At 38.0% G+C, this 25,266-nt stretch overlaps 1 protein-coding gene across 5 annotated transcripts in view; it reads right to left on the bottom strand.

The window, feature by feature from the left end:
• The window catches only part of EYA4 (EYA transcriptional coactivator and phosphatase 4), a 250,553-nt gene that overhangs the window by 97,885 nt on the left and 127,402 nt on the right, over positions 1-25,266 (bottom strand). For all 5 annotated transcript variants that reach the window (XM_037132776.2, XM_037132775.2, XM_037132773.2 and 2 more), the window contains exon 3: positions 22,635-22,684. In XM_037132776.2, the coding sequence (XP_036988671.2) occupies positions 22,635-22,684 (50 nt within the window). The remainder of the gene's footprint in view (positions 1-22,634; positions 22,685-25,266) is intronic.

Genomic DNA, 25,266 nt, shown 5'->3' on the forward strand with positions numbered 1-25,266 from the left:
GAGGTGGCAATTTCTTTAAAAAAGATAACAAAGTTTGCCACATCAATCGACTCTACCTTTCACAAAAGGCTTCTCTGTAGCATGTGATGCTGTTTGCTAGCACTTCACCCACAGTAGAACTTCTTTCAAAATTGGAGTCAGTCCTCTCAAATCCTGCTGCTGCTTTATCAACTTAGTTTATGTAGTATTCTAAATCCTTTCCTGTCATTTCAACAATCTTCACAGCATCACCAGGAGTAGATTCCCTTTTAATAAACCACTTTCTTAGCTCATCCATAAGAAGCAACTACTCATCCTTTCAAGTTTTATGACATTTCAGCGATTCAGACACACTTTCAGGTTCCATTTCTAATTCTGGATCTTTTGCTATTCCTGTCACATTCCCAGTTTATTCCTCCAATAAAGTCTTGAGCCCCCAAAGTCATTCATGGGTGTTGGATTCAATTTCTCCCAAACTTCAAAATGTTGATATTTTAACCTCTTTCCACAAATCATAAATGTTCTTCATCACGTCTAGAATCATGAATCCTTTCTAGCTGATTTTCAATGTACTTTGCCCAGACCCATTAAGGAAACCGTTATCCATGACAGCTATAGCCATACAAAGTGTATTTCTTAAATAACAAGTCTCTATAGTCAAAATTCCCCTTGGTCCACAGGCTGCAGAATGAGTGTTGTATTGGCAGGCATGAACACAGCATGAATCTCACTCTACATGTTCATTAAAGCCTCTGGTGACCATTGTCAATAAGCAATAATGTTTTGAAAGCAATCTTTTTTTTCTGATCAGTAGGTAGCAAAAGTGGGCTTCAAATATTCAGCAGAGCATGTCATAAATATATAATATGTGCTGTCCTTCAGGCCCTATTGTTCCATTTACAGAGCACAGGTAGACTTAAATCCAGAAAAAATTTTAAGGGCCCTAGAATTTTTAGAATGGTAAATGAGCATTGGCTTCAACTTGAGGTCACCAGCTGCATTAGACCCTAATAAGAAAGTCAGCCTGTCCTTTGAAGCGTTGAAGCAGGCACTGACTCTCTCTAGCTATGAAAGTCTTAGGTGGCATCTTCTTCCAATATAAGACTTTTCCATATACATTGAAAATCTGTTGTTTAATGTTGCCACCTTCATTAATTATCTCAGCTGGATTTTCTGGCTAGCTTGCTGATGTTTCTACATCAACACTTACTGTTTCACCTTGTACTTTTATGTTATGGAGACAACTTCTTCCCTTAAGTTTCATGAACCTACCTCTACCAGCTTCAAATTTTTCTTCTGCCACTTCTTTGCTCTTTCAGACTTCATGGAACTGAAGAGAGATGGGGCCTTGCTCCAGATTCAGCTTTGTCTTAAAGACAATGTTGTGACTGGTTTGATCTTCCATCCAGGCCACTGCCACTTCTTCCATCTCAGCAATGAGGCCATTTCACTTTCTTATCACCCATTTGTTCACTAGAGGAGCACTTTCAATTTCCTTTGTATTCAAATCACAACTTGGTTATCGCTGCTTCTGACTGCCTTCCTCACTAAGCTAATGATTTCTAGCTTTTTAAAAATATATTTATTTATTTTTTTAGAAAAAGGAAGGGAGAAACAGAGGGAGAAAAACATCAATGTGTGGTTGCCTCTCACGCGCCCCCACCTGGAGACCTGGACCTCCACTCAGGCACGTTTCCTGACTGGGAATCAAACCAGCAACCCTTTGGTTCACAGGCCGGTGCTCAGTCCACTGAGCCACAGCAGCCAGGGCTCTAGCTTTTGATTTAAAGTGAGAGATGTGACACTCTTTCTTTCACTTGAACACTTAGAAGCCAATGTAGGGTTATTAATTGGCATAACTTCAAAATTGTTGTTTCTCAGGAAATAGAGAAGCCCAAGGAGAGGAAGCACCATGGGGAACAGAGGGTTTTGGTAGAGCAGTCAGAACACATACGACATTTACCAATCACGTTTGCCACCTTATGAGTGTGGTTGCTGGTGCCCCCAAACAATTACAGTAGTAACATCACAGATAACTAAACACAGATCACCATAACACATATAATGGTAACAAAAACGTTTGAAAGATTGTTGTATTACACAGACACAAAGTGAGCCAATGCTGTTAGAAAAGTGGTGCCATAGACCTGCCTTGGGCAGGGTTGCCACAAAACTTCACTTTGTAAAAAAGTACCTGTAAAGTGAACTAAAGCTAAGCCCAATAAAATGAGGTACGCCTTGTGCTGTCTTTTTCAGAAGCACTGTGTCGGGACAAATGAAAGTCTTCAATAAATATTGGCTGAATGGATGTGAATGAATTAATGGAATGAAGTTACTCATCACTTCAGTAACTAGGGTTCTTATCTGCTCTCTCTGCATCACTAACATCAGAATTAGAAAGGAGACAATGTGCTTGGTACTTTTCATCTAATCTATCTCTTGGTGGCAATGCTCATTTTGAATTTTAAAAAGAGAACAGAGAAAGCAGTCCAAAGAGAACAGAGTTTAAATTCCCTAGATATTTTAACAATATATATATATATATATATATATACAATAGAAAAAGATATCTCCCAGTTCTGACGTAGCTTCTTTTTATAAAGATTGTCTAAATTATGAATGTGCAAATATAGGACTACAATTCACTCAGATTTGAATATATTATTTTTTAAAGATAATCTCAATCATGAAAAGTAAATATTGCTTGACATAAAGGACAATCCTTAAAGTTAAGTGTGATCTTTCTTAGTAAACCCTTTCATTAAATTGTCATTTCAGTATGGAACTAACATTGCACACTATATGCACTAACCTTGACTTGAACTTGCCAGTGCAAAGTCTATTCTTTCCCTTAATTTAAAGATAGCACTTGAAAGAACACGGAAAGACTGTGTATGCATGCCTGTATGTGTGTATCTGTCCACGCATGAGTGTATTTATTTACTGAATGTCCCTAAACACTATTGTCTAGGCTCTCTAAGAGCTAAATAAAGCTTATACAAATATCAATAAAGCAAAGTAGCCTGTTATTTCATAACTTTCATTTTCTAGCAAGTCAATGTCTGTGTTTCTACATAAAGAAATGAAGATGGTCTTGATATTTTTCTAACTGTTCAGTTTTTAGAATCCCAGAATCCTGTTTACCTTCAGGTGAACTAAAACCACATAAACTCTTATTTAGCAAGTCATTTTTTTTGCCACTTGACCTGCACAGTACTAACATTTTTTACATAAATGCATAAAATGCAATAGTAGTAACATAAATAATAGGAAAATAACATTTGATACTATGTAAATGCTGAATCAGTTTACTTAATTTAATCTTCACAACATATCTAGATAGTAGGCATTGTTTTACTCCCATGGTTGAAAGTGAAGAAACTGAGAGATTAAGAGAAGCATCGCAGGTAGAAGAGCGAATGCCAAGGAGCAGGGATTCCACCCCAGACGTCTGTCTGTAGGGACCTGTCCTTCTCCGCTACACAGTGCCATTTCTCAAGTGCTCACCTTTTCTGCTATTATTTTCACAACTAATGGAAGTAAATGAATTGTCTATAACCCAGGTACCTCTGTAATTCTTGCTGGTCTTGTCCTCTTTTGTCCTCTGTTTTATTCCTCTGTAGGTATGAGATTTCATTATCTTTGCAAAAGAATTTATTCTGTTACCTTTTTGGGTTTAAACTCTGATCCTTCTGATTTAATAAATATCTAACATAATCCTAATTATTGCTGACTAGGCTAATATATAAAAACCATACTTAGTGATGGTTTTGGATTTTTATGCGAGGGATTAATAGAGAGCAGGATCCCCTCATCATGTCTAGAAATTCCCATAGTGCTATGTCAAGATGAATTTTCTCAAGGAAAAATTGGCTAAATTATACATACTTCTTTTTTAATTTGATCTTTATTGTATTTTTTTCCATTACCATTTGGTCCCCTTATACCACCCCCCCCCAGTCCTCAATATTTGTGTTGATAAGTAAGTTTGAATTCAAGGTTTTGGATACTTAAGTACATTCTTACTTTGGAATTGTTTTTATAATACTGTGCTATTTTGTAAATGTTACCTTTTTAGAAATCTGACCTGGAATAAAAAGTGCAGGTTTATTAGGAGAGCTAATTTCTAAATACTGAACAAATAATTGCATAATATGCATAATATAATAAGAACCTGCCAGTCTATAATTTAACAGATGTACCAAACATTTCTCCCTAATGCGGTATTTTGCAGAAGGTTTAAGAATTGGCAGTAGACATCCTTGGTGTCACGGTGCAGTGGGTGAGAGGCACGCATGCTGAGTCCATGAATTGGGATAAACCAGACATGTGTTTGTGTGCACATATACATAGATAAACCCCTCTCCCAAGAATATATTCCCCTTTTCCCAAGAATCCTCTGGATACTTTTGAAAAAAAGTTTTGGTTGAAGTTTTGGGACAAAATGGTAAAGGAAAGGCCTCCCAATGCCAGCGAAGGTGCCTGGCCTCAGTGAGGCAGCGAGCCACTCTCCCCTCCCCCTGCACTTCCCTCGCTCACTGTAGCTGCTGGTTAAAGAATGGGAAGAGCAGCGCAGTTCACCTGTGCTACTGTGGGTACCTGCCGTGTGTTCCCTGTGCCTGTTGAAATACTGGGTTTCTGATATTAGAAAGAAGGATGCAGGAAGAGACCCTCAGTCCAAGGCTTCTTATTCCTAGGAAATCTGAGCTCTAGATTCTGCCGCATTTCACTTAGATCAATTGTAAGTCCCCAGGCTCAGTTGTGAGCACCTGGAAAAATAATAACTATTTTCCGTAACTGTTTACTGTGTGTCCAGTGTTAATTGTGGTATCTCATTTAGTCTTCATGAAAATAGAGAAGGAAGGTACCAGTTCTCTGGGATAAAAGAGGATATGAAATTTCTATGTTAGCGAATAGGGGGCTGATATTAGATCTCAGGTGTTTCTCTGTCTAAAGTCTACATTTGGTTTTGCCATTATTTTCTAAGAAGAAAGAGCTAGAACAAAGAAGGAGAACACAGGTTGTATCCCTCAGTTTAATTCAAAAATGAAAACTGTCCATATGAACATTTTCTAACGGCCTCCATTCTTACACAAAGAGGTGAGAATTTATTCAAATTTATGCTAATCAAACCAGAAAAAGAGTCTACAATTTAACATAAAAAGGGCAGATGCTCACTGAAGTAAGTTTGAACCCAGCTCACAATTTAGAACACCTCTAAGGCACCTTAAAAATAAGACTGTTAAAAGAGAACACCTTCTCTTTTAAGACCAAAAATACTTTGCATACTATATTATTATCCTGGACTTAGGTGTGATTGCCTTCGACATGATATCCAGGGCACAAATACACGCTAAGTCTCTTTTCTTGAATTTTGCTAAACAGAAGTCCATATATTAGCAGGCTGTTTATGCAAGAGAGCTAGCATGACTTTTTTTACCTTGTATCTGGATCAGTATATATTTTAGTAATGATGCTGTTTTGCACATGATATGCATTAGGTCAGTTTTATTTTTTAAGTATACTTTATTGATTATGCTATTACAGTTGTCCCATTTTTTCCCTTCCCTCTGCCCCACACCACCTTTTCCATCAGTATTCTCCCCCTTAGTTCATGTCCATGGGTCATTCATGTAAGTTCTTTGGCTTCTCCATTTCCTATACTATTCTTAACCTCCCTCTGTCTATTTTGTACCTACTAATTATGCTTCCTATTCCCTGTACCTTTTCCTCCTTTCTCCCCTCTCCCCCTCCCCACTGATAACCCTCGATGTTGTCTCCATTTCTGTGATTCTGTTCCTGTTCTATTTGTTTGCTTAGTTTGTTCTTGTTCTTTAGGTTCAGTTGTTGACAGTTGTGAGTTTGTTGTCACTTTACTGTTCATAGTTTTGATAATCTTCTTTTTCTTAGATAAGTTCCTTTAACATTTCATATAATAAGGGCTTGGTGATGATCAACTCTTTTAACTGAATCTTATCTGGGAGGCACTTTCAACTTTTTTAAGTAGAGACTATACAAGCATGCAAAAAACTAGATATACATAGATAAATATGCTGCTATTCTGATATGTAAATTCAGAAACATGAAAATCAAGCAACATAAGAGAACGAGGCAAAGGATCCTTGGAATTATATGATAACATTTGGAAGCCCTAGGTGTCTGTTTTTCAGATCCAACTACCTAAGTGTTCCTTTTATCTATGTTTTCCCAGTAATTCTACAAAACCCTCTCTGTGTATTTGCTCTTGTTTAATTTTGTTTAAACTATTGCAGGACTTCACATGCTGACATTAAACAATTACCATCCCATCAAAATTATTTAAGAAACTTATTCTGGAAATCATATTAGGCATGATGCCAATGTATCCATGTAATGTGGAGGAGGACAAATGCTGTCGACATTTTTAAAAGTCAGGAAACTACTTTTAGAGCTAGAAAAAACACGAAAGTATCATCATTTAATGGGAATGTGGTTCCTCGTCACACAGCGCAGAGTCCCGCCAGAATCTGCTACAGGAGCACTCACGTTTTGATTTTCAGCAGATGTAGTCAAAGTTGACAACATTCTCCTGTGACTCATTAGAAAATATTTTCACTGAAAACACATTCGTGATTTAAAACATAAGTGGCCTCATTTGATTTTTTTTCTCAGCAGCTTGTATCAACCTGTTTTTAACTCCCTAACTCTTCCCGCCTTTCTACACTACATACCAACATCCTGATCTAGTGAACTACCCCAGAGAATGAATAATATTGAGTATCAGTTTCCTGTAGCAATCTTCTACTGGAAAGAGGTGAAAAATATACTAAAGTACTACTTCAACGAAAGTAATTTCCTCCGTCCTTAGGAATGTCCATCAGAAATAATTTATATTTGCTCCAAATGAAAGGGGATACAATCATAAAAAATAAATTATAACATAAATATGCTCGGTCTGACACCGCAGAAAATGAGCATGTGTAAATGATGGCCAGGAAATCTACCAGCAGAGCAAGCTGATTCCCCTGGACGCTGACCTGGATTCAGCAGGACCTGGTGAGGGCAGCCGCTGACCTGAAGTGGCCCTGCTCTAAACAGGGCAGCGAAGGACTGCGGGCCGGGAAGGCTCAGCGTTAGCCGAAAGATGAATACCATGCAGTGATTTCTACCTTAGATGCATTTAATGAACTTTGATCCATATGTTTTATGATTAAACTTTATTTATTTATTTTTTCATTTTTATTGAATTTATTGGGGTGACGCTGCTTAATAAATTTATACAGGTTTCAGGTGCACAATTCCACAACACATCATCTGTACACTGTATTGTGTATTCACCACCCCAAGTCAAGTCTCCTTGCATCATTAGTTACCCCCCTTCACCTACTCCCACCCCAATCTCTCCTTGGCAATCATCATGCTGTTGTATCCATGAGTTCTTTCTCTTCATTTTCTTTTTTCTGAGTCTTTCTAAATTCCCCACCCTCAGCTGTCAGCCTGCTGTCTATGAGTTGGTTTCTATTTTGCTTGTTAGTTCACGTTTATAAGATTCTCCATATAAGTGAAATCATATGGTACTTATTTTACTCTGACTGCCTGAGTTCACTTAGCATAATACTCTCCAGGTCCATCCATGTTGTCCCAAAGGGTAAGAGTTCCTTCTTCTTTGTGGCTGAGTAGTATTCCATTGTGCAAATATATCACAGCCTTTTTATCCACTCATCTACGGATGAACACTTGTGCTGCTTCCATATCTTGGTGATTATCATTAACACTGCAATGAACATAGGAGGGCACATATCTTTCAAATTAGTGTTTTGGGTTTCTTTGGATAAACTCCCAGAAGTGGAACTGCTGGGTTGTAAGGCAGTTCCATTTTTAGTTTTTTGAGGTATCTCTATGCTGCTTTCCACAGGGGCCGCACCGGTCTGCATTCCCACCAGCAGTGGGCCAGGGTTCCCTCTTCCCCACGCCCTTTCAGGCACCTGTTCATTGATTTATTGGTGATCGCCATTCTGACTGGTGTGAGGTGCCATCTCATTGTGTTTTTAATTTTAAATGAATCCAACCCTCCTATATCCTATCTAGATATAATTTTAAACTAACAATGGCTTTTTTGAAAAGGCCATGTGAAGACTTCCTTTAGAAAACTAGCCTTTTCCATTCTATACTGCACAATTTATTGAAGAAAATGTCTACATTTTTAGTGAAATTCTGGACTTTATAATTTAGAATCTTCCTAAAGATTTCAAACAAACCTACAGCATGCATGTGAAAGGAGTAATTTTAGGAGAGAACTTTGAAATTTTGGCAGAAAAATACATGTCAGACCGAGAAGTTCTAACTCCTACTACTGACAATATCAACAGAAAAGCCAACTGGATAACAATAACATGAAAATGTGAAGAAAATAAGTAGCCACTGAGTAAAGCAGACTCACTAGGTAAGGAAACATGGGCACCTGGGCTGCCAGCCACTCGGGGAGAGTCTGACCAACGGGTGCAGCTTCAATGTGGGTGGAACACTTAATTTAATGGAAACCTACTGCGTCACATTTTCTTTCCCATAAGAAAAGGGATAAGATTATTTAGAAAGTAAAAAACATACTAAAAAATACACTAGTCTCAGGCACCCCTTCAGCCTTACTGTACACACAGAATCAGTTCACATGGTCTGTAAAACCAGTCTGGTCACTCCAGGAACTGCAGAGATGGAGAACAGGCATTCCTTTGCCGTTCATTTGATTCCTAACCTGAAGACAAGGCCCGCACTTTGCACCATACTCTCTTTTTCTTCATTTATGTTTCTGGTGGCCACTCAGTGACTTTAATTAAATGGATCCTCAATGCATGACCATAGGAAAAAGTATGCACAAAAGATGCAATGTGAGAAATTTTGGAGTATATCACATATGCAAGTAAATCAGTCCCAAAGACTTTCCGACCCCTGTTTAGTATACTGCTACATGATCAATCAAGAAGAGGTTATTAATATTTGAAAGTCAACTACTTCTGATATTCCTCAAAGATCACTAATTCTCACTGCATGAAGAAAAAGGATTTTTCATGATGTAAAATTCATTTTTATAAAAATTCATATTACCTTATACCAAGAATTTGTTAGAATGCAATAGGTTAGAAGTGAAACAGAAAAGAATAAAAAGACACTAAACGTATAGGAAAATGGGAAATAATTTAATCCTCTGATTGCTCTTCTTCCTTGTCAGGAAAAGGCCTTGAATTCCAGCTGTGGGGTTTATTGACTTTGTGCAAGCAGCACCTACAGTCAAATGATGTTACTGGGACACTGACCTTGAATTGTTTATCTAAGGTATTGACTGGCTGTGCTTCGCTGTCTACACTCTCACATGGATGTCCTTGTTACAATGTCAAGTGTCTGTGAGAGCCAAGATTGGGGTTGTTACATTTTCCAGCAAAGTTGAGTCACTGGTTCTGGGTGGTCAGGTTTACCAACCGCTCACTTTGAGAAGGTCAGGTTTACTAGCATCAATGCTAAGCCTCTATTTATCAAAGTTTTTTCAGGGCACGAGACATGAATGTATGAACTTTTAGGTTATATCTCCTCTGACCACAATCAGGTATTTACTGGGTACAAAGAGAGTTTCTGCAAACATGCCAGGAAGTGTGGGCATCTCACTGTGACCGGGGCCACTGCTGAGGTTAGGAGGAAGTCAGGTTTGAACCGTCCTCCAATGTGTGGGGCTTAATAACAGAGACTTGACTCTTCCAAATCCCCCTGGTGAGACCCTGGTGGGTGATTTATGTGGCCAGTCTCGTTTCACACACACACCTTTTTTCATCTCTACTCCATGGTTATTATCATTGCTTCTCTTTTAAAGCAAATAACAACCCCAAAAACCACATAGGGTAAATACTACCCCAAGTGCACCCATTGAACATTATGTTAAAGAATATGTCCAAGCTGCAAGCAGCCTGTTTTGTCTCTCACTTGCTACCAGGCACGATGCTCCCTTCTAAAGCCTGCGGTCATTACCACAACAGCTGCCGCCTAAAGGGTGTGCTGCATCTGCCTTGGAGTTTGGCCAGACCCCATTAATCATCTTTTTCCCAGGCACTACCATGATATCCACCATGCCTTTTAGCTGAGACTTTGGATGTTCCAACTGAAGAAGAATAAAAAAGGAGAGTATGGCTAGCATGGGACATAAATTATAAAGGATTACATCATTTCATATAATAAGGCTGTGTGTGTTCTTGAAGAGATGATCTTATTTTTGAGGGGCATGAAATTTCTACAAATTAATCGTATGACAGAACATAATATTCAAACCTATAAAAGCACAGCAGTTATTTCCTGAATGAACTTTTGTTTCAAATAACATTTTCATACACTGTGTTGCTTGAAAGATAAAGTTATAATTCCCTATTAGACAAGTCACCCTAAGAATGAAGAAACACAAAGAGAAAGCAAAAGAGAAGGAGGGAAAAATGGAGAGAGATGGAGTGATTGTTAAAATTTTATCTCAAGAAGTTTGGTAGGAGCAGAATAATTTTAATTAGAGTTGACCATAAAATTTACTGGCACCTTGTTGATAGTAAAATATCTCTAAGAAGAGGGGACACTGGGACAGCAAGGGTTAACTAGGACTGTACTGGGGGCAAGCTGGGACGGAGAGTCACCTACTTGCTACAGCAAACCTAGAACCTTCTTAGGTTTGCCCTCGTTTACAAATGAGGTGCGGCAGTGAGAGCAGTGTAGGTAAAGACATAAGAAATTTCTCACACACACGAAATGTAAGTATTGGCCGCCCGTTCATTCATCTCATGATTATCTGTTGCTTTCCCACTATGTGCCAGGTACCTAAACTGGATTTTAAAAATCCCTAAGTGATCCAGACATTGAGTTGTTCCTATTAATGAAAAAAAAAAAAAAAAAAAAAAAAAAAAAAAAAAGAAAGAAAGAAAGAAAGAAAGCATTCTACAAAGCCTCAGATATCCAGAACCTTCAAGGAATGATCATTAAGGTTTAGTCACATTTTCTGGGTCGCAGAGATGTGTGTGCATCATTATAAACAATTGCACCTTTAAAATCGAATCATTTTGTACAAAGATAATTCCAAAGTGTGTTACGATGCTGAAAGTAATTTAACTTTGATTTAGAGAACCAAGGTGGTCAAGGACAACGAGAGCTGTTGCACTGAACTAAGCAGGCCGACGCCCTCAGGGACTGAAGAGGAACAGAGGGCTTCTGGCATTCGTGCCAGAACATCCCAGCTGACTGAGCATTTTGCACTCTTACATTTATGCCTATTTTTTGATTCTTTTTTTATTATTAGACTGTTATTTGTCAATACTATTGCTAATCCTGTTTATAAAAAGAGCAGTCATTTAAATTCACCTAATATATGGCAGGTACTTCTCTAAATGTTTTCCATATAGTCCTTTAGTCCTTAAAATACCTCCATGGGATAATGCGGTATTATTTCCATTCTTCAGATGATGAAATGTGAGGCACAGAAAAGTGGTTTGCTCAAGGTCAGACAGCTGGGAGTTGAACTCAGGCGTCACTGTGTTTGCCCACCATGTTGTGTACGCATGCCCACACCCCCTTTAATGAGCTATGAACCTCGAGAATTATGTGTAAAGTAAGAGAAAATAAGCTCTGAGACAGCATCTGGGAGAAGCAAGCATGTGAGTGTGAGGCAATGAACTCTATGAAGCCCAGATTTGTCATCGGGCCTTTTTCTTTCCCCAGGCATTCACAGATACGCCCGTGAGGGTGAACTTTGATAGATGAGTCAGCTTGCCAAGTTTACAGAGCCTTGGAAATTAATTATAATGAAAATAAAAGCATTTTTATAATACAAGCCTACACAGATTTTCCAACTATTCATAAGTTGAATATTTTCTCATTAAAAATTTAGATTTTAAGAAAACTAGAGTTTAATTTTAGTTACATGGATTTTAAGAATATAAAGACAGTTATTTGGCACAGTATGCATGCCAGAAAGACATCAAGTATCAGGTGATAGAAATTCATAAACACGCGAACAAAAACTCCATTCATCCATTGGCTTATTGAAAAGCAAATGAGAACATTGTGTAGGTTGCTAAGGCAACTGAAATGGGATGATTTTAATGTGAGATAATGAGCAGAATCTCCATACCTATACAAATCAAGTTTTTAGAATCTTTCCTAAGCCCTCATATACATTTATAACTAAAAGGTTAAGAGCATTACTTGAAAAAAACACAAAACAGCTTTCAGGTGTTTGAGTACTGCTGGTAAAAGTCTGAAGCCCTCTGACCAGGAGAGAGGATGTGTGCTGTGTGGCAAAGAGAGGCGCTTCTGGCTGGGTCAGCCCCACCTCAGAGCAGTGATGGATGAGGTGCCTGCTGGAGACTATTACCAATACGTCAAAAAATTATTGGCAGCTGAAACAGTAGCTTTTCCTAGAATATGACTATTTCAAATGTGAAACTCTGGGCTCATTCTGTTTTAGCTGCATTGTCCTCCCCGCTATTACTTGAACGTGCCAGGCAGGCTTCCGTTGAAGGGCCTATGCACTGGCCCATTCCCGACAGAATGCACTTCCCGGACCTCTTTTTGGCTTACTCCCTGCTTTCCTCCAAGTCTTTTCTTAAATATCGTCCAAATTTAAAATTACAACTGACTTTTCCCCAGTACACCACATCCTCTGTTTTATTCCCTCCTATTTGCTGGCTCCTAACATAGTCCATCACCACGTATGCTCCTGTTTTGCCACTAAAGCATCTCAAGTACTGAGACCACTGCCTGACATATATTAGATGCCCAACGAATAGCAACTTTAAGGGCATGAATAAATTGTTCCTACCATTGAACTGCTAGGAAGAAAACTGCAATGCCCCCTTGTTTCATCCCACCTTAAACTGATACAGCATGAAGTGGGCCTCTAAAGCTTCCATGTTTCTGTTCACACTGAGTCTAGAAATTTGCACTAAAGAACCCCACAACCAGAATAACCATAAGGGTATGTGAAGCTCAATTAAATCCTAAGGTGACTACCAGTTAACAAGGTGTGTACTTAGAGACCTCCACTGCCCCCACCCATAATAATTTTAATTATCACTATCATGCAAAGCAAAGACTCGTCAGTTCCTCAGGTTCTCTGGGTAAAAGTCACTAAACAGATGCTACTTTATGCGATGTGTTACTCTGACCAAATTAATTCAAAGCAGCTAATAGTCTCCAGAAAGACTGTTTCATATTATTAACCATAAAGACTTCAGAGGAACTCAGTTTACAAGAGGCCAACCAGAAACATAGCTGTTCTCTGGAATTCATCACTAATACATGTGGAGGAGTCTAGCCTTTTCTCCTATTTACAGAATGATGCGGGCTGTCAGGAAGAAGAGGCCAGCTCCCCGACATTGCCACCACGCTCATTTCAAGTCAGATCTACTGTTTCATGCTATATGTACATTTGTTTCCAATACAAAAATAAATAAATAAATACACAATGTAGAAAATTGGGGAAATGTGTTTAAACCATGAAAAAGTGGTTTATGATGCCTCCCCAAATAACCACAATTTGTGCAGTCTCTCAGGTCTTTTAAAACACAGTTTTCTTTTTCTCCAATAACTTTATCGATTTGGATGTTTTGAGTATGTCAAATATCTCCCACATGGTATAACATTGATGGTTCTCAGTTAATGTCTCGATTTGATCACTATCAACTTCAACTAATCTACGTGATCAGAGTACTGTCCATTGAGAAGTATCTACCACGGAACTTCACGAACCACTTTTGACGCATTTGATCAGTCACGGCACCTTCTCCATACACTGCACAAATCTTGTTTTGCATTTCAGTTGTGTTTTTACTTTTCTTAAAATAATAAAGCTTATGCTTATAAAGAGAATGATGTGTATTTTCCCCCATCTTCAATATTAAAATGGCCACACGAAAATTCACCAATTTTGATAAGTTTTTAAAAATGCACGCTGATGTGACAGAGGTCACCATACAATGTAACAAAATTGTTTTGAATGAAGCTAAAGACAATTAAACGCTACTACAGCCATCTTACAGAAAAAAACCAAATGAACTTTCTGGCCAGCCCAGTACATCCTCTAGCTAGTGTCTCTGCCTCCAGGCACCTGTGTCATGGCTGATCTGTCATCACAAGTACATTATTACCCGATCAGAAATCCACTGGTGACCTCTCACTGCCTGTAAACATAGGTTGTCAGATTTAGGGTTTGGGCTCTAAGTTTTTTTATTGTATTTCTTTGGATGAATTTGAGAGTTTGTTTGTTTGTTTGTGTTTAAAGAAAGCCCAGGCTCTGGTTAGGTAGCTCAGTTGGAACATCATTCTGCTACACCAAGGCTGCAGGTCTGATCACTGTTCAGGGCACATACAAGAATGGAGTTCCTAGCATGGATAGAACTGGAGAGCATTGTGCTGAATGAAATAAGCCAGGCAGTGAAAGACAAATACCATATGATCTCACCTTTAACAGGAAGCTAAACAATAAAACAAACAAGCAAAATACAACCAAAGACACTGAACAGTGACTTTGAGAACAGGCTGACAGTGACCAGAGGGGAGAGGGGAGGAAGTTTGAGGGGGGAGCATGAAGGGTTTGCAGGAACAAGAATAAAGGACACATGGACAATAATGGGGCAGGGTGAAAATGGGAGGGAGGTGGGGAGCATGAGGGGTTGGGCTGGGGTGCGGGGAAAAAGCAGAAAAATGTACTTGAACAACAATTAAAATAAAAAAATTAAAAATTTAAAAAAGAATGAGCCAATGAATTCATAAATAAGTAAAAAAACAAATTGATGTTTTTCTCTCTTCTTTCTCTCTCCCTCCTTCCCTCTCTCAAATTAATAAAAATTTTTAAAAACAAAGTCCAAATCTATATGCTTATTCTGGCAAAATTGTCTTTACGGAGGTAAACAATAAAAACTGCGGTGTGAAATGCATTCATCAGTCAATCATTTAACAACTGGATTAATCACAAGAAATGGAGAAAGCAATTTTCATTTCAATTGGTAACTGGGAGCAAAAGAGAAGACTTGGGTCTACTGAACAGTAACTGGACAGCCTGGGGATGGGGCGAGGAAGGTCAGAAATTAATAGAGGGGTTTACAGGAAGAGGGGAATGGAGCTTCTCTCTTTTAAGTTTGGTTGCCACCCACTTACAGCTCTCTCAAGCAACTCTGCTTTGCAGATTTGAGTTTGTAGATGTCTGACCTATGAAATAAAGCTCCAAGTCTCCACACTGCTGAAACAGATAACAACTGAGTTACATCTAGTCAGGGAAGAGGACAGTGGGGTATGCTGGATTATATAAAATGAAAGACTCGGAGAAGGTGTTTCAAATACAGCAGACCACTTATCCATTCTGGGCAGAGGTAGAAAGTAGCTGGCATTGGTTAGGTTATCTGCTCAGCCTCCTTTCTTGGAAGCTCTTTTTATCACTGCTTCATGTGGTCTCAGGAGGTAGGTCCTGAAAGCCATGCTTTTGTTTTGTGAGTCTTTCTCATACCATTATCTTTGCTGGAAGTTTGGAACAAGATAAAGAAAAAGAGAGGGATCCTATTGTCTGGGTCCCTGAAGAGGTAAAAATGATAAAAACATGAGCAGTGTTACATGGGCATTTTCTTCCTACTGTGGGACCTAGAGAAAAGATAAGGTTGATGAGCCAGTCTTCACAAAGAGGAAGGCAGTGAGGTTGTGTGGCAGCCAGAAAAGGAGTAAATCCCAGCCCATATGAGACCCTGTAAACCCTCTGTTCTCAATTCTCTAAGACATTATGCCATTGTTCATAATCAAAACAACAAAGTAAGAACAAATAAAAAACTTCCCAAGCTCCCACTGGAAACTACGACCAAAAAGAGTCCTAACTAAAATAACTAGGAACAAAAGCCAGCCTCAATCTGTGCTAATTTACCTATTTTCCAACCTAATCTATTTCTCTATACGGATCAAGTGGGCCTATTTACCATCCATGAAATATACCTTCTGATTTCAGTTTCTATTTCCTTTCATACCTCACTGTGAATCCTCCCCCATTTTTCTTTTTTTAAAATTTAATTGTTCAAGTACAGTGTTCTATCTTTTACTCCCATCCCAGCCCACCCCCCCAGTGGTCCCCACCTCCCTCCCATTTCCACCCCCCTTAGTTGTTGTCCATGTGTCCTCTATACCACTTCCTGTAAATCCTTCCCCTTTCCCCCTGAAATTCCCTCCCCTCTCCCCTCTGGTCCCTGTCAGCCTGTTCTCTATTTCAATGTCTTTGGTTTTATTTTGCTTGCTTGTTTGTTTTGTTTTTTAGCTTCCCGTTAAAGGTGAGATTGTATGGTATTTGTCTTTCACTGCCTGGCTTATTTCACTCAGCATAATGCTTTCCAGTCCCATCCATGCTGTTGCAAAGGGTAGGAGCTCCTTCTTACTTTCTGCTGCATAGAACTCCATTGTGTACATGTACCATTCTTGTTTATTCTTTGACCTTTAGCGCTACATCCTCCATGAAACTCTTCCTGGCACCCCAGCCTCAGCGCTCCGGTCTCATGCTGCACTCCGGGGATGCTTTTTCTCCTCTGTTCCTCTGGTGAAATGCGCTCATCTGTAGACCCACCAGATGAGTACTGCCCTAAAACAGACGCTTTCTACACACAAACACCTTATTTTACTCCAAGATCTGTGTAGGAAATGGGGCAGGAGAAGGAAAGAATGAAAACCAAAGTACCTATGTAACTGGTATTTTTTCCTGTAATGTATTTTCTGGGACCTGTGTTAGTCTTATGTACATTTATGTCAGTTTAGGACTAAAGGAAGAATATGAAATGGAATTAAATGAACATCTGACAGATTAGAATAAAGGCAATCGGAGAGTAGATTACTGGTGGCCCATATAAATCCCTGACCTCTTACGGACAACACTTAGATACAAACAGTGTCTGTCCTCATTTTTACCTCTGGCAGACAGGTTTATGTTTAAGTTATTTGTTCATGCATCTGTGAATAAATACTATAAACATCTACTAAATACTGTCTGCCTGATCAATGAACAGGGCAACTCCCCAGAAAAAGTGCCATTACAACAGGCTCATCCAACAGCCTGGTGGAAGAGAAATGCAAGGTCAATACCTGAGGATCACATGGAGATTTGTTGTATTAATTCAGAGGTAAAGGAATGAGAGCTTGAACTTTCCTAGTGGCAGTAGAAAAGGGAAGGGTGAGGAGATTCAAAACAGCAAAGGAAAATTAAGTGCAACTGTAACCAACAAGATTTGGGGGGAAAAAGAGAAGAATTCATCAAAGATTACTCTCAAGTTCTGAGGCAGGACAACTGAGAATATTACCACTAGAAAGAATGATATTGGAGTAGGGAATGTAATAATCACATTTTTTTCTTCCACAAGAGGAGTTTGAAATAGTAAAAATAAATCCCTAATAAAAGTGTAACAGGGATTTGTAGTTACAAATATTCCAAGAGAGATTGCAAACTGGATTTGTATATGCAGGGGAGTTACTTATTCACTTACCAGTGAGGATCTGCATGCTAGGCAAGCCCTGAGCTATATAGTAATGATACAACAGGAAATAAAAGAAAGCAAATATAATCCCTCCCCCTGTGGAGCTTAGAGTGTAGTGTTTTGCTCAAATGAAGCACGTCTGAAGGACAGGCACGTGATGCCAGGCTGTCCTCTGATGGTGACACTGAGCAGTGGGCCAAGCAGGGAAGAGCAAAGGTCTGCAGGAGGAGTTAACACTAAGTAGGAGAGTGAAGACGGGAGGGAAAAGGCAGCACGGAGGGGGATGGAGCAGTCCAGCCTCTATGGAAGGAGGAGGATGGCGTCTGTGAGCCACTGGAAAAGGCTAATCAGAGATATATATGTTAAGGCATTTAGGAGACAATAGTCTAAGTTTTGAGACTGTTCTTTAAATCTTCAATGTTCGCCGATATCAGGGATTTAGCAGACACTGTAAGCAATTATCTGAGGAAATCAACTTAATATGCTACCATGACCAAAAGGGTCAAGACATCCCAGAAAATGAGGACACGATTAGCAGCAACACCAGAACTTATCGTTCACTCGTACTCAGAATCCCAGCTGCTCCCACACCTGTAGGAATCTGTCAACGTGCACCAGGGAAGGCGAAACAGATTGAGAAAACCTCCAGCGAAGGCTAGGCAGAGTGATAAAGCGACCAGACAGGCGTCCGCATGAAGCCAGGCTTTGAAATGAGACAAAATGCTCTCGAGATCAGAAAGAAAACAATGAAGTTATAACTGGTTCAGGTTAACTAAACCATTTCATATAGAGATTGAGTTACCATGGTCTTCCTCTTCAAATTCTGAAACAGGAGAATTAGACTGCACTCTTAGAATATCTGTTAATCATCTATCATTTTCAGGGAAAGGATATAACTTGAAAGAGGTAGTTTCAAATGATTATAAGGGATGAATTATTATTTTGTATTACGATTAGTGATTTTCTGGGTTCTTCAATTTAAAAGATAGTGTATGCTAGTAAAATGACTAAGTCCAAGAAATGCTTAAGTAACCCCATGGAATGTACAGCTAGATTATGTTACTGGGAGTACATAATTTTATTGGTGCTACATGCTAAACTTTTCAAGATTGAGAACATGTAACCCTCTAGTAATAATTTTTGAGGCTTCTTAGGGATAGGACATTGGGCCAGCTAAGCCTCTCATTCGACACAGTGAGATACTGTGCATGTTTTCACAAAGGGGTCCTCCATTTTCACTGGTAGGAAAAATGCAGCATTTAATTTTTGATAGAAAATTATATGCAGATAAACATTTCTGAATTCTGGAAGTATTGCAATAATTATCTTACTAGCGAATAAACACGTATAACTTAATATCTTAAATATAACATTGCTATATTATACCTATTTACATAAAATGAAAACATTCTATTTTTAAAGTTTTTACACATGGACACTGAATAGATAAACTTCCTGAGGCTCTTGGAATTACTAGATATTGAAGAGGGATTCACTCCAATGATACTTTAAAAGCAGGAGAGTGTTCTGCCTTTCTCTTGATAATTCTAAAGTTAGGATAGACTAGGGCAAGAACTCACAGTACATGGCCGAGACCTTGTTGATTTCAGGCAACCACTCAGTTCTCAGAAAACCCAATTTCTTTAACTTTTAAAGTGGGGAAGAGTCTTCCTTCACCATTACTCCCAGAAGCATCTTTTATTCGAGATGGAAAACTATCATCTTTGTTCATATGCACCATATGTACTTCCTACATTTCGATGCTCTCTCCCTTAGCGGTACCCTGGCCAGGGCGAGATGAAGTAGTAATACAAAGGAAGTGATACATTTCTTACAAGTCACTTTGCAACCCAGTTTCACCAAATTATTTCCATTCACTCCTTAATTACAGAATGACTTTAAAACAAAATTGCCTGATTCGAGTTTTATTTTCTTTCTGTGTTTTTCATCTCATCTTGGTGAAAACGCTCCAAGGCCACTAATTAGTGGCCTCACAAGGAAAAAGTAAAGAGTAACTCAATTTTTGCCAAATAAATCATTCAGATATTATGGGGACTATTTTAACATGTATGCACTCTAAGACTATTTGCCAAGAATGCAATTAAAGAATAAAATAAATTACTCCCTCAACTGCTCTCAGAAATAAAAAGGACTGAAAGCAAAAGAGTTACCCAAAATGTAAAACCTAAACAAACTTCTGCTATAAACTTCACTGGTCCAGAAGCTAATATAGTAAAACTCAAGAAGATCAATGTGTTTTCAGTGATGACTCAAATGAGACACAAATTTGCTGAATAAACTCGCCATGAATGAACATAAAATATTTCAGCTTATGTGTTTTTAAGATGGTCTATCTAGTAAATAATTTTAGGGTGTGGTAAAGTACGAGAGAAGTAAATATTTTCATTTTCTCATGCACATATTGTATGGTCAACATTACTTTTAGAAACAAAGACCAACAATACTATACTCTGGACAGGCATAGTAGGCAACACAGAGAAAGGTAAAAATAAGAGAAGTATCAATTTTTCTAGAAGCACATTGCATACTTTCCCATATGACATCAAGTTCAATACAGTTTTATGAACCTGAGAAAACACTATCCTTAATGTTTCACTTTCAGTATGTCATTCTGAAGAAGGCATTTTTACCTTACTTCCATTGCATGGGTTTGCAAGTTCTCTTTCCTTCACGTACCAGTCACATATGCAGCTTAAGCATTTTTGTTTTTTTTTCCAAAAGAAGAATTAGGGCCAAACAAGACAAAGAATTTGCTGATACACACATGTCACTCCAAGAATTTTCCTGACAAATTCTCCACACCCAATTTAATTACTTCCCTACTGTAAAAACACTTTCCATCTGTGTTCATTCTAATCTTTTCAAATCCAAAACCAACATACTATAAAGCTAGTTACAGAAGTGAGTGACATTAGTTTTGGTTCCAAGTGAGCCAGCATTTTATAAGGCAGTGGGTCTCCAGCTTGCATGCATTTTATGCTGATACAGTATTTCATTTGGAGCTCTGTTCTTCACTTTGTATTTGTTTAGAATAGGATTATCTAGCCTATGCTTTTAAATCTTTATCTGAATCTCTCTCTCTCTCTTTCCCTCCCTCCCTCTCTTCCACTTGCAAACACACACATGCATGGGAGGTGGGGAAGGTGCAGGGAGAGGGAGAGAGAGAGAAAGAATGAATATCTGAACATCTGTGGTTTTTAATAACTAAAATAGAATGCAGCCACATATGTATTGTACATACTAAAGCAATGCTGTGAGAGTCTATAATAAAGGCATTTTGGTGTGGGGTATTTTTTGAAGGGTTATAAAGCTGAACCTCAAAACAGGCCATACATGCAAAATACGGTTATTGGCATTCCTTGATTCACTAACTTTAATAAGTTATTGTGTGCATTTTGTGCAGAATATTCTTCAGTGTATTTTTAGTTTCTTCTTGGTATTCCATCATTGCAGTAATTAAGTGCTGGTTTTGGCACTTCAATACCTAACACTCATGAATAAACAGAGAATCCAAGAGTAGTCACATCTTTATGTTACAGACACTATTAGGGGATGGAGACTGTCTCTTGCACCAGAGGTTAGGAGAGACCAGCTACTACCAAAGTCTCTGGGCAACCTTGAACCAATAGGTGATTCTAGCTCACCTGAGGTCTTTCCAGCTGTATTTAACGTGTAAGTATTGCTTTGTTTGTTTTTGATATCACGTTTTACTATCCTCAGAAATTAATTTTTCTAATTTTACCTTGCTTATAGAAAGTTAATCACAGCAACCATCTGCTAGTTTTTAGGAAGTCAAGCTACTTTTCAATGAATATATATCACATAATATGTATTAATATATTAACATTATATATTAAATATCTGATAAATATTATAAAAAGATAAAATATATTTTAAATAGTCCTTTAAAATAGCCACCATTTGCCTTAAAAACAAAATTGCACTTCTAAGGCCATATCACCTGGGATTTCCTGTTCTAATTCTAGGTTTACACACACTGAGCTCTAAACTCTGTTTCTTCTTTGACTTACTGATATCAACTGTGAACACAATCAGCTTGGTGGCTTTCTGCTTGGTTAATTTATTTAAGCATAATATTATCAGGCCAAAAATCTCAAGTGGCTTGAAGGGTAAAATATTTTGATATGAAATAGTAAAAATAAGAATGATGATATTGTTCTGTTTTTTCTTAGTAACCCCTAAGAGCAGCAGCTTGCAAAAATTATCTAATTACTTAAATAATAAGTCACAGATTTATTAGTCCCTTAGAAAGGGACTGTATGAACATGTACTGTTGTCCAAGAAGAATGTATGGCAGTTATTAACCCTTTACCTAGAGCTGTGCTATTTTATTGCACAAAGCAAATCACTATGTATGTCCTATGCTGGAGCAAGTAGGATCAAATAAACTAAGACCCATCTCACCACTAAATACAAATGTCTTAATGCAGTAAGTTAAGGTATATCATTAATATCACATTAGGAATATATGTTTACTATGGCAATGATTCTTATAATACTTTCACTTTTCTATTTCAAATTGAGGTTCTGGATCTTGAAATGAAAATACGTAGGCCTGAAAAACCTTTTGGGCATCTGATCTGACACCAAGCAACTAGAAATTCCTGTATATGGCAGCCTGACCCCTTTAATTCATCATCTCTATGGACGCCAAATAACCAAGAAGAAAATGTCAAGTTAATTTTGATTTTTCCAATTTGACAGCATTTATAAAATCTAGAAGTGTTTGATTAAGAAAGAAAAGAAACATTACAGTTATTTTGGTAAACACAGATTTGGAAGTTACTGAGTTTGTGGCAAAATGTCAGGTGCAAATACTTGATAAGATTCGTAAGAAAAATGAAGGCAAAGGTAAAATAATGAATGCCAAGGGAAGATGTCCTCCGGTACTTCCGGCGATGTTCCTGCTATTAGTCTTTAAAGCTGATTTTAATCATTATCCTTTTTATTAATATAATGATTCATGGCACCCTAATCAGTATAATACACAATTTCTGCAAAGATTAAGCTCTTAAAGAAACTCAGTATTTCAAATCACAGCTGTATCTAGAATATAACATCTTACTAGTTCTTTAAAATTGCAATTTTTCTTAGAAAGTCTTGGCCTCTATTTTACTGTACCTGGAATTCTGAGGTTCTGAAACATCTGAATCTGTGCACGTTTTCTTTACCTGTAAGAAAAGAATACTAGTTATTCCCATACGAAAATACAACTTCCTCACTCAGGTTCACATACTTATTAAACTTAAAGTGGATACAGCTCTGTTCACTGAGATCTCTATAAAATACTCTCCCCATTTTACAGCGGCAGCATGCAGTACTAAATAGGGTATTTCATTATTTTCCCATGAACAGCTGCCAAAGGCACTTCCCTAGACTCCATTAGTATATAAAATGTTCAGCTAAAATAGCTCGGGACTAGCTTAACTAGGAACAAAGAAACCAAAGAACCAGGTTTCCTACTTAGAAACTGGAAAGCCATACTGTTCTCAATTCACTAAGAAATGTTTTCTCAATCGGTACTACTTCTGTCTCCTACTAAAGCACACAATAATAAACACCAGGTTCTGGAGGCAAAGCACGGTGTTAGCTAAAACATTCATATATTAATTTTCATTTTCTCAATCCAGTGGCTGTATGTTTTATATATTTCTCAGCATATTAATTAAGTTTCAACATGGCTCATGGACTTCTCACATATATTTGCAGTATATTTTGCAGACTATATTTCAACTTTGTGGTTTTTAACCCACAAAAGGTAAAGAATGAAAATAACTTACTTCAAGGACATGCTATCCATTTCTGCACAACATTGTGCAACACATTCTCTACAATAAGGCAAAGCACAAAGCCATTTTTCGCAATTTAACTGCAAGCACAGGTACTTATGCTCATTATGGTCTTAATGGTATAGTATATATAAAGTAGAGTCAATTTCAAAAGTCCTTTAGTTGATATGAAGCACTAACAATATACATTTCCAAGCCCATGGTCACGTACTCTGGGTGTCTATATTACCACAGTTTATCCACACAACCTAACAAATACAAGGCATCTTAAATTCTAATGTGTAGCTTGGAAATGACAGATGAGTGTACTGAATACACCCCGTGGTATGAACTGCAGTAGAAGTGGCATCACTGAAGCACATGCTCTGAATTCTAAAGATACCACATTGTCTTTTTGACACACAGGTAATTCTTCCCTCCTTTGACTCAGAAGAATGCTTAAACAAACACAGAAAACCCCTATACTTTCAAAAATCTGTCTTTTGCTATTAATTCTAAGCCAAGACATTTTTATAACCTGAGAAACAAATTATTTGCTTGATTAAGGGTACTCTCTTTTACATCCTGCGTATACATTTATACAATATAAAAATAAAACTGATTAGCAAAGAGATTCCCTTATTTGTAACATTTTCTATGCTCTTAATGGAATTCAGAGCCATGAGATGGAAGGGTGAAGGAATGTTTCCAAGAGTAATTAGTTTAAAAAAAAGAAAAAAGGAAATACTTTTCTTAAAATGTCAACATAGAATTTACTACAAAACCCACAAAAGTCTTACGTCTATTAACATTTTTTCCATGAAATAGAAAAACTAACAAGGAAGGAAACCAAAATAAAACCCTTCTTTCCTAGTGGTTCATTCCTATGATTCATCACCATAAAGTACATGAACTGCCCAGTGAATATGCAGAAATCATCCCAAAGTGAATGTCGCTTTCCCCAAGACTACAGTGACTTGACTTCGGGACTGACTGAAAAAGCTGCAGACCACATAGACAAACTAGGCAGATGCTCCCAGGCAAGAGTGAGAACCAGACAAGCTTCCTAAGGTTAAAAAGACAAGGAATTTTTTCTTTAATACCCATGCTATATAAAACATCATTCCCAAAATAATTATCAGAAAGTTCTGATTATTTTAATATTTTCTCAAAGCAGTAATCGTAATGGCAGAGGACACACCTATTGATTACTTACCATCTCCTACTCACAGAGTCCTAGATCCACAGGTAATAAATGTGTGATAAAATACTGAAGTATAGATACTCTCTCAGATAGTATAAGAACTATGCATTACACAAAGTAATTCTTTTTAAGATGTTCATTCATTTGTTCATGGTCAAATGAGGGCAGAATGATATTTAGGAAACCATGACTACTGCAGGAGAGGTCAGACAGTGTTGTGGGTGTTCAGAGGACAATCTACCCCAGTCAGAGGAAGATGGGGATGGCAGCAAAGGAAGTGACTTCTGAACCAGGTCTTAAAGGATATAGGCCTCAAAGAAAAGCAGGTGTTTCAACATCATGGGGTTTGCCAGAGGAAGCATATTATGAAGACCTTATACATGGTAAAGAATCTGGAATACAGTCATACCTCAGTACTCATCAGCTTCAGAACCAGTCAAACCCTGTACTCGTTGCATTTTGATGAGAAAAAAAATGTTTCAGCATGCCATGCTTGCTCAGGATTTGTTGCACTTACTAAAACTTGCCTGAGTCATGAAGCTGCCTTGCAAGAGAAAATGCTTCATCATTTGGTACTTGTTGGGTTCAGCACTCACTGTGAGTTCAGGAACAAATTAACAAGTACTAAGGTACCACAGTATAATCTTGGGCCAGCGAAGACTGCTTAAGAGTTTTAAGAAATAGACTGCATAGATATGGTATAGAAGCTAGTGTGGAAGGAGTACAGGCGAGGGCTCCAAAACAGATAAAAGCCTAATGGAAAAGCAAGGTACAAGTTCTA

Source organism: Artibeus jamaicensis, unplaced genomic scaffold (assembly GCF_021234435.1).
Source record: "Artibeus jamaicensis isolate MK-2021 breed Jamaican fruit bat unplaced genomic scaffold, CSHL_Jam_final contig_387, whole genome shotgun sequence".
Classification (NCBI taxonomy): Eukaryota; Metazoa; Chordata; class Mammalia; order Chiroptera; family Phyllostomidae; genus Artibeus; species Artibeus jamaicensis.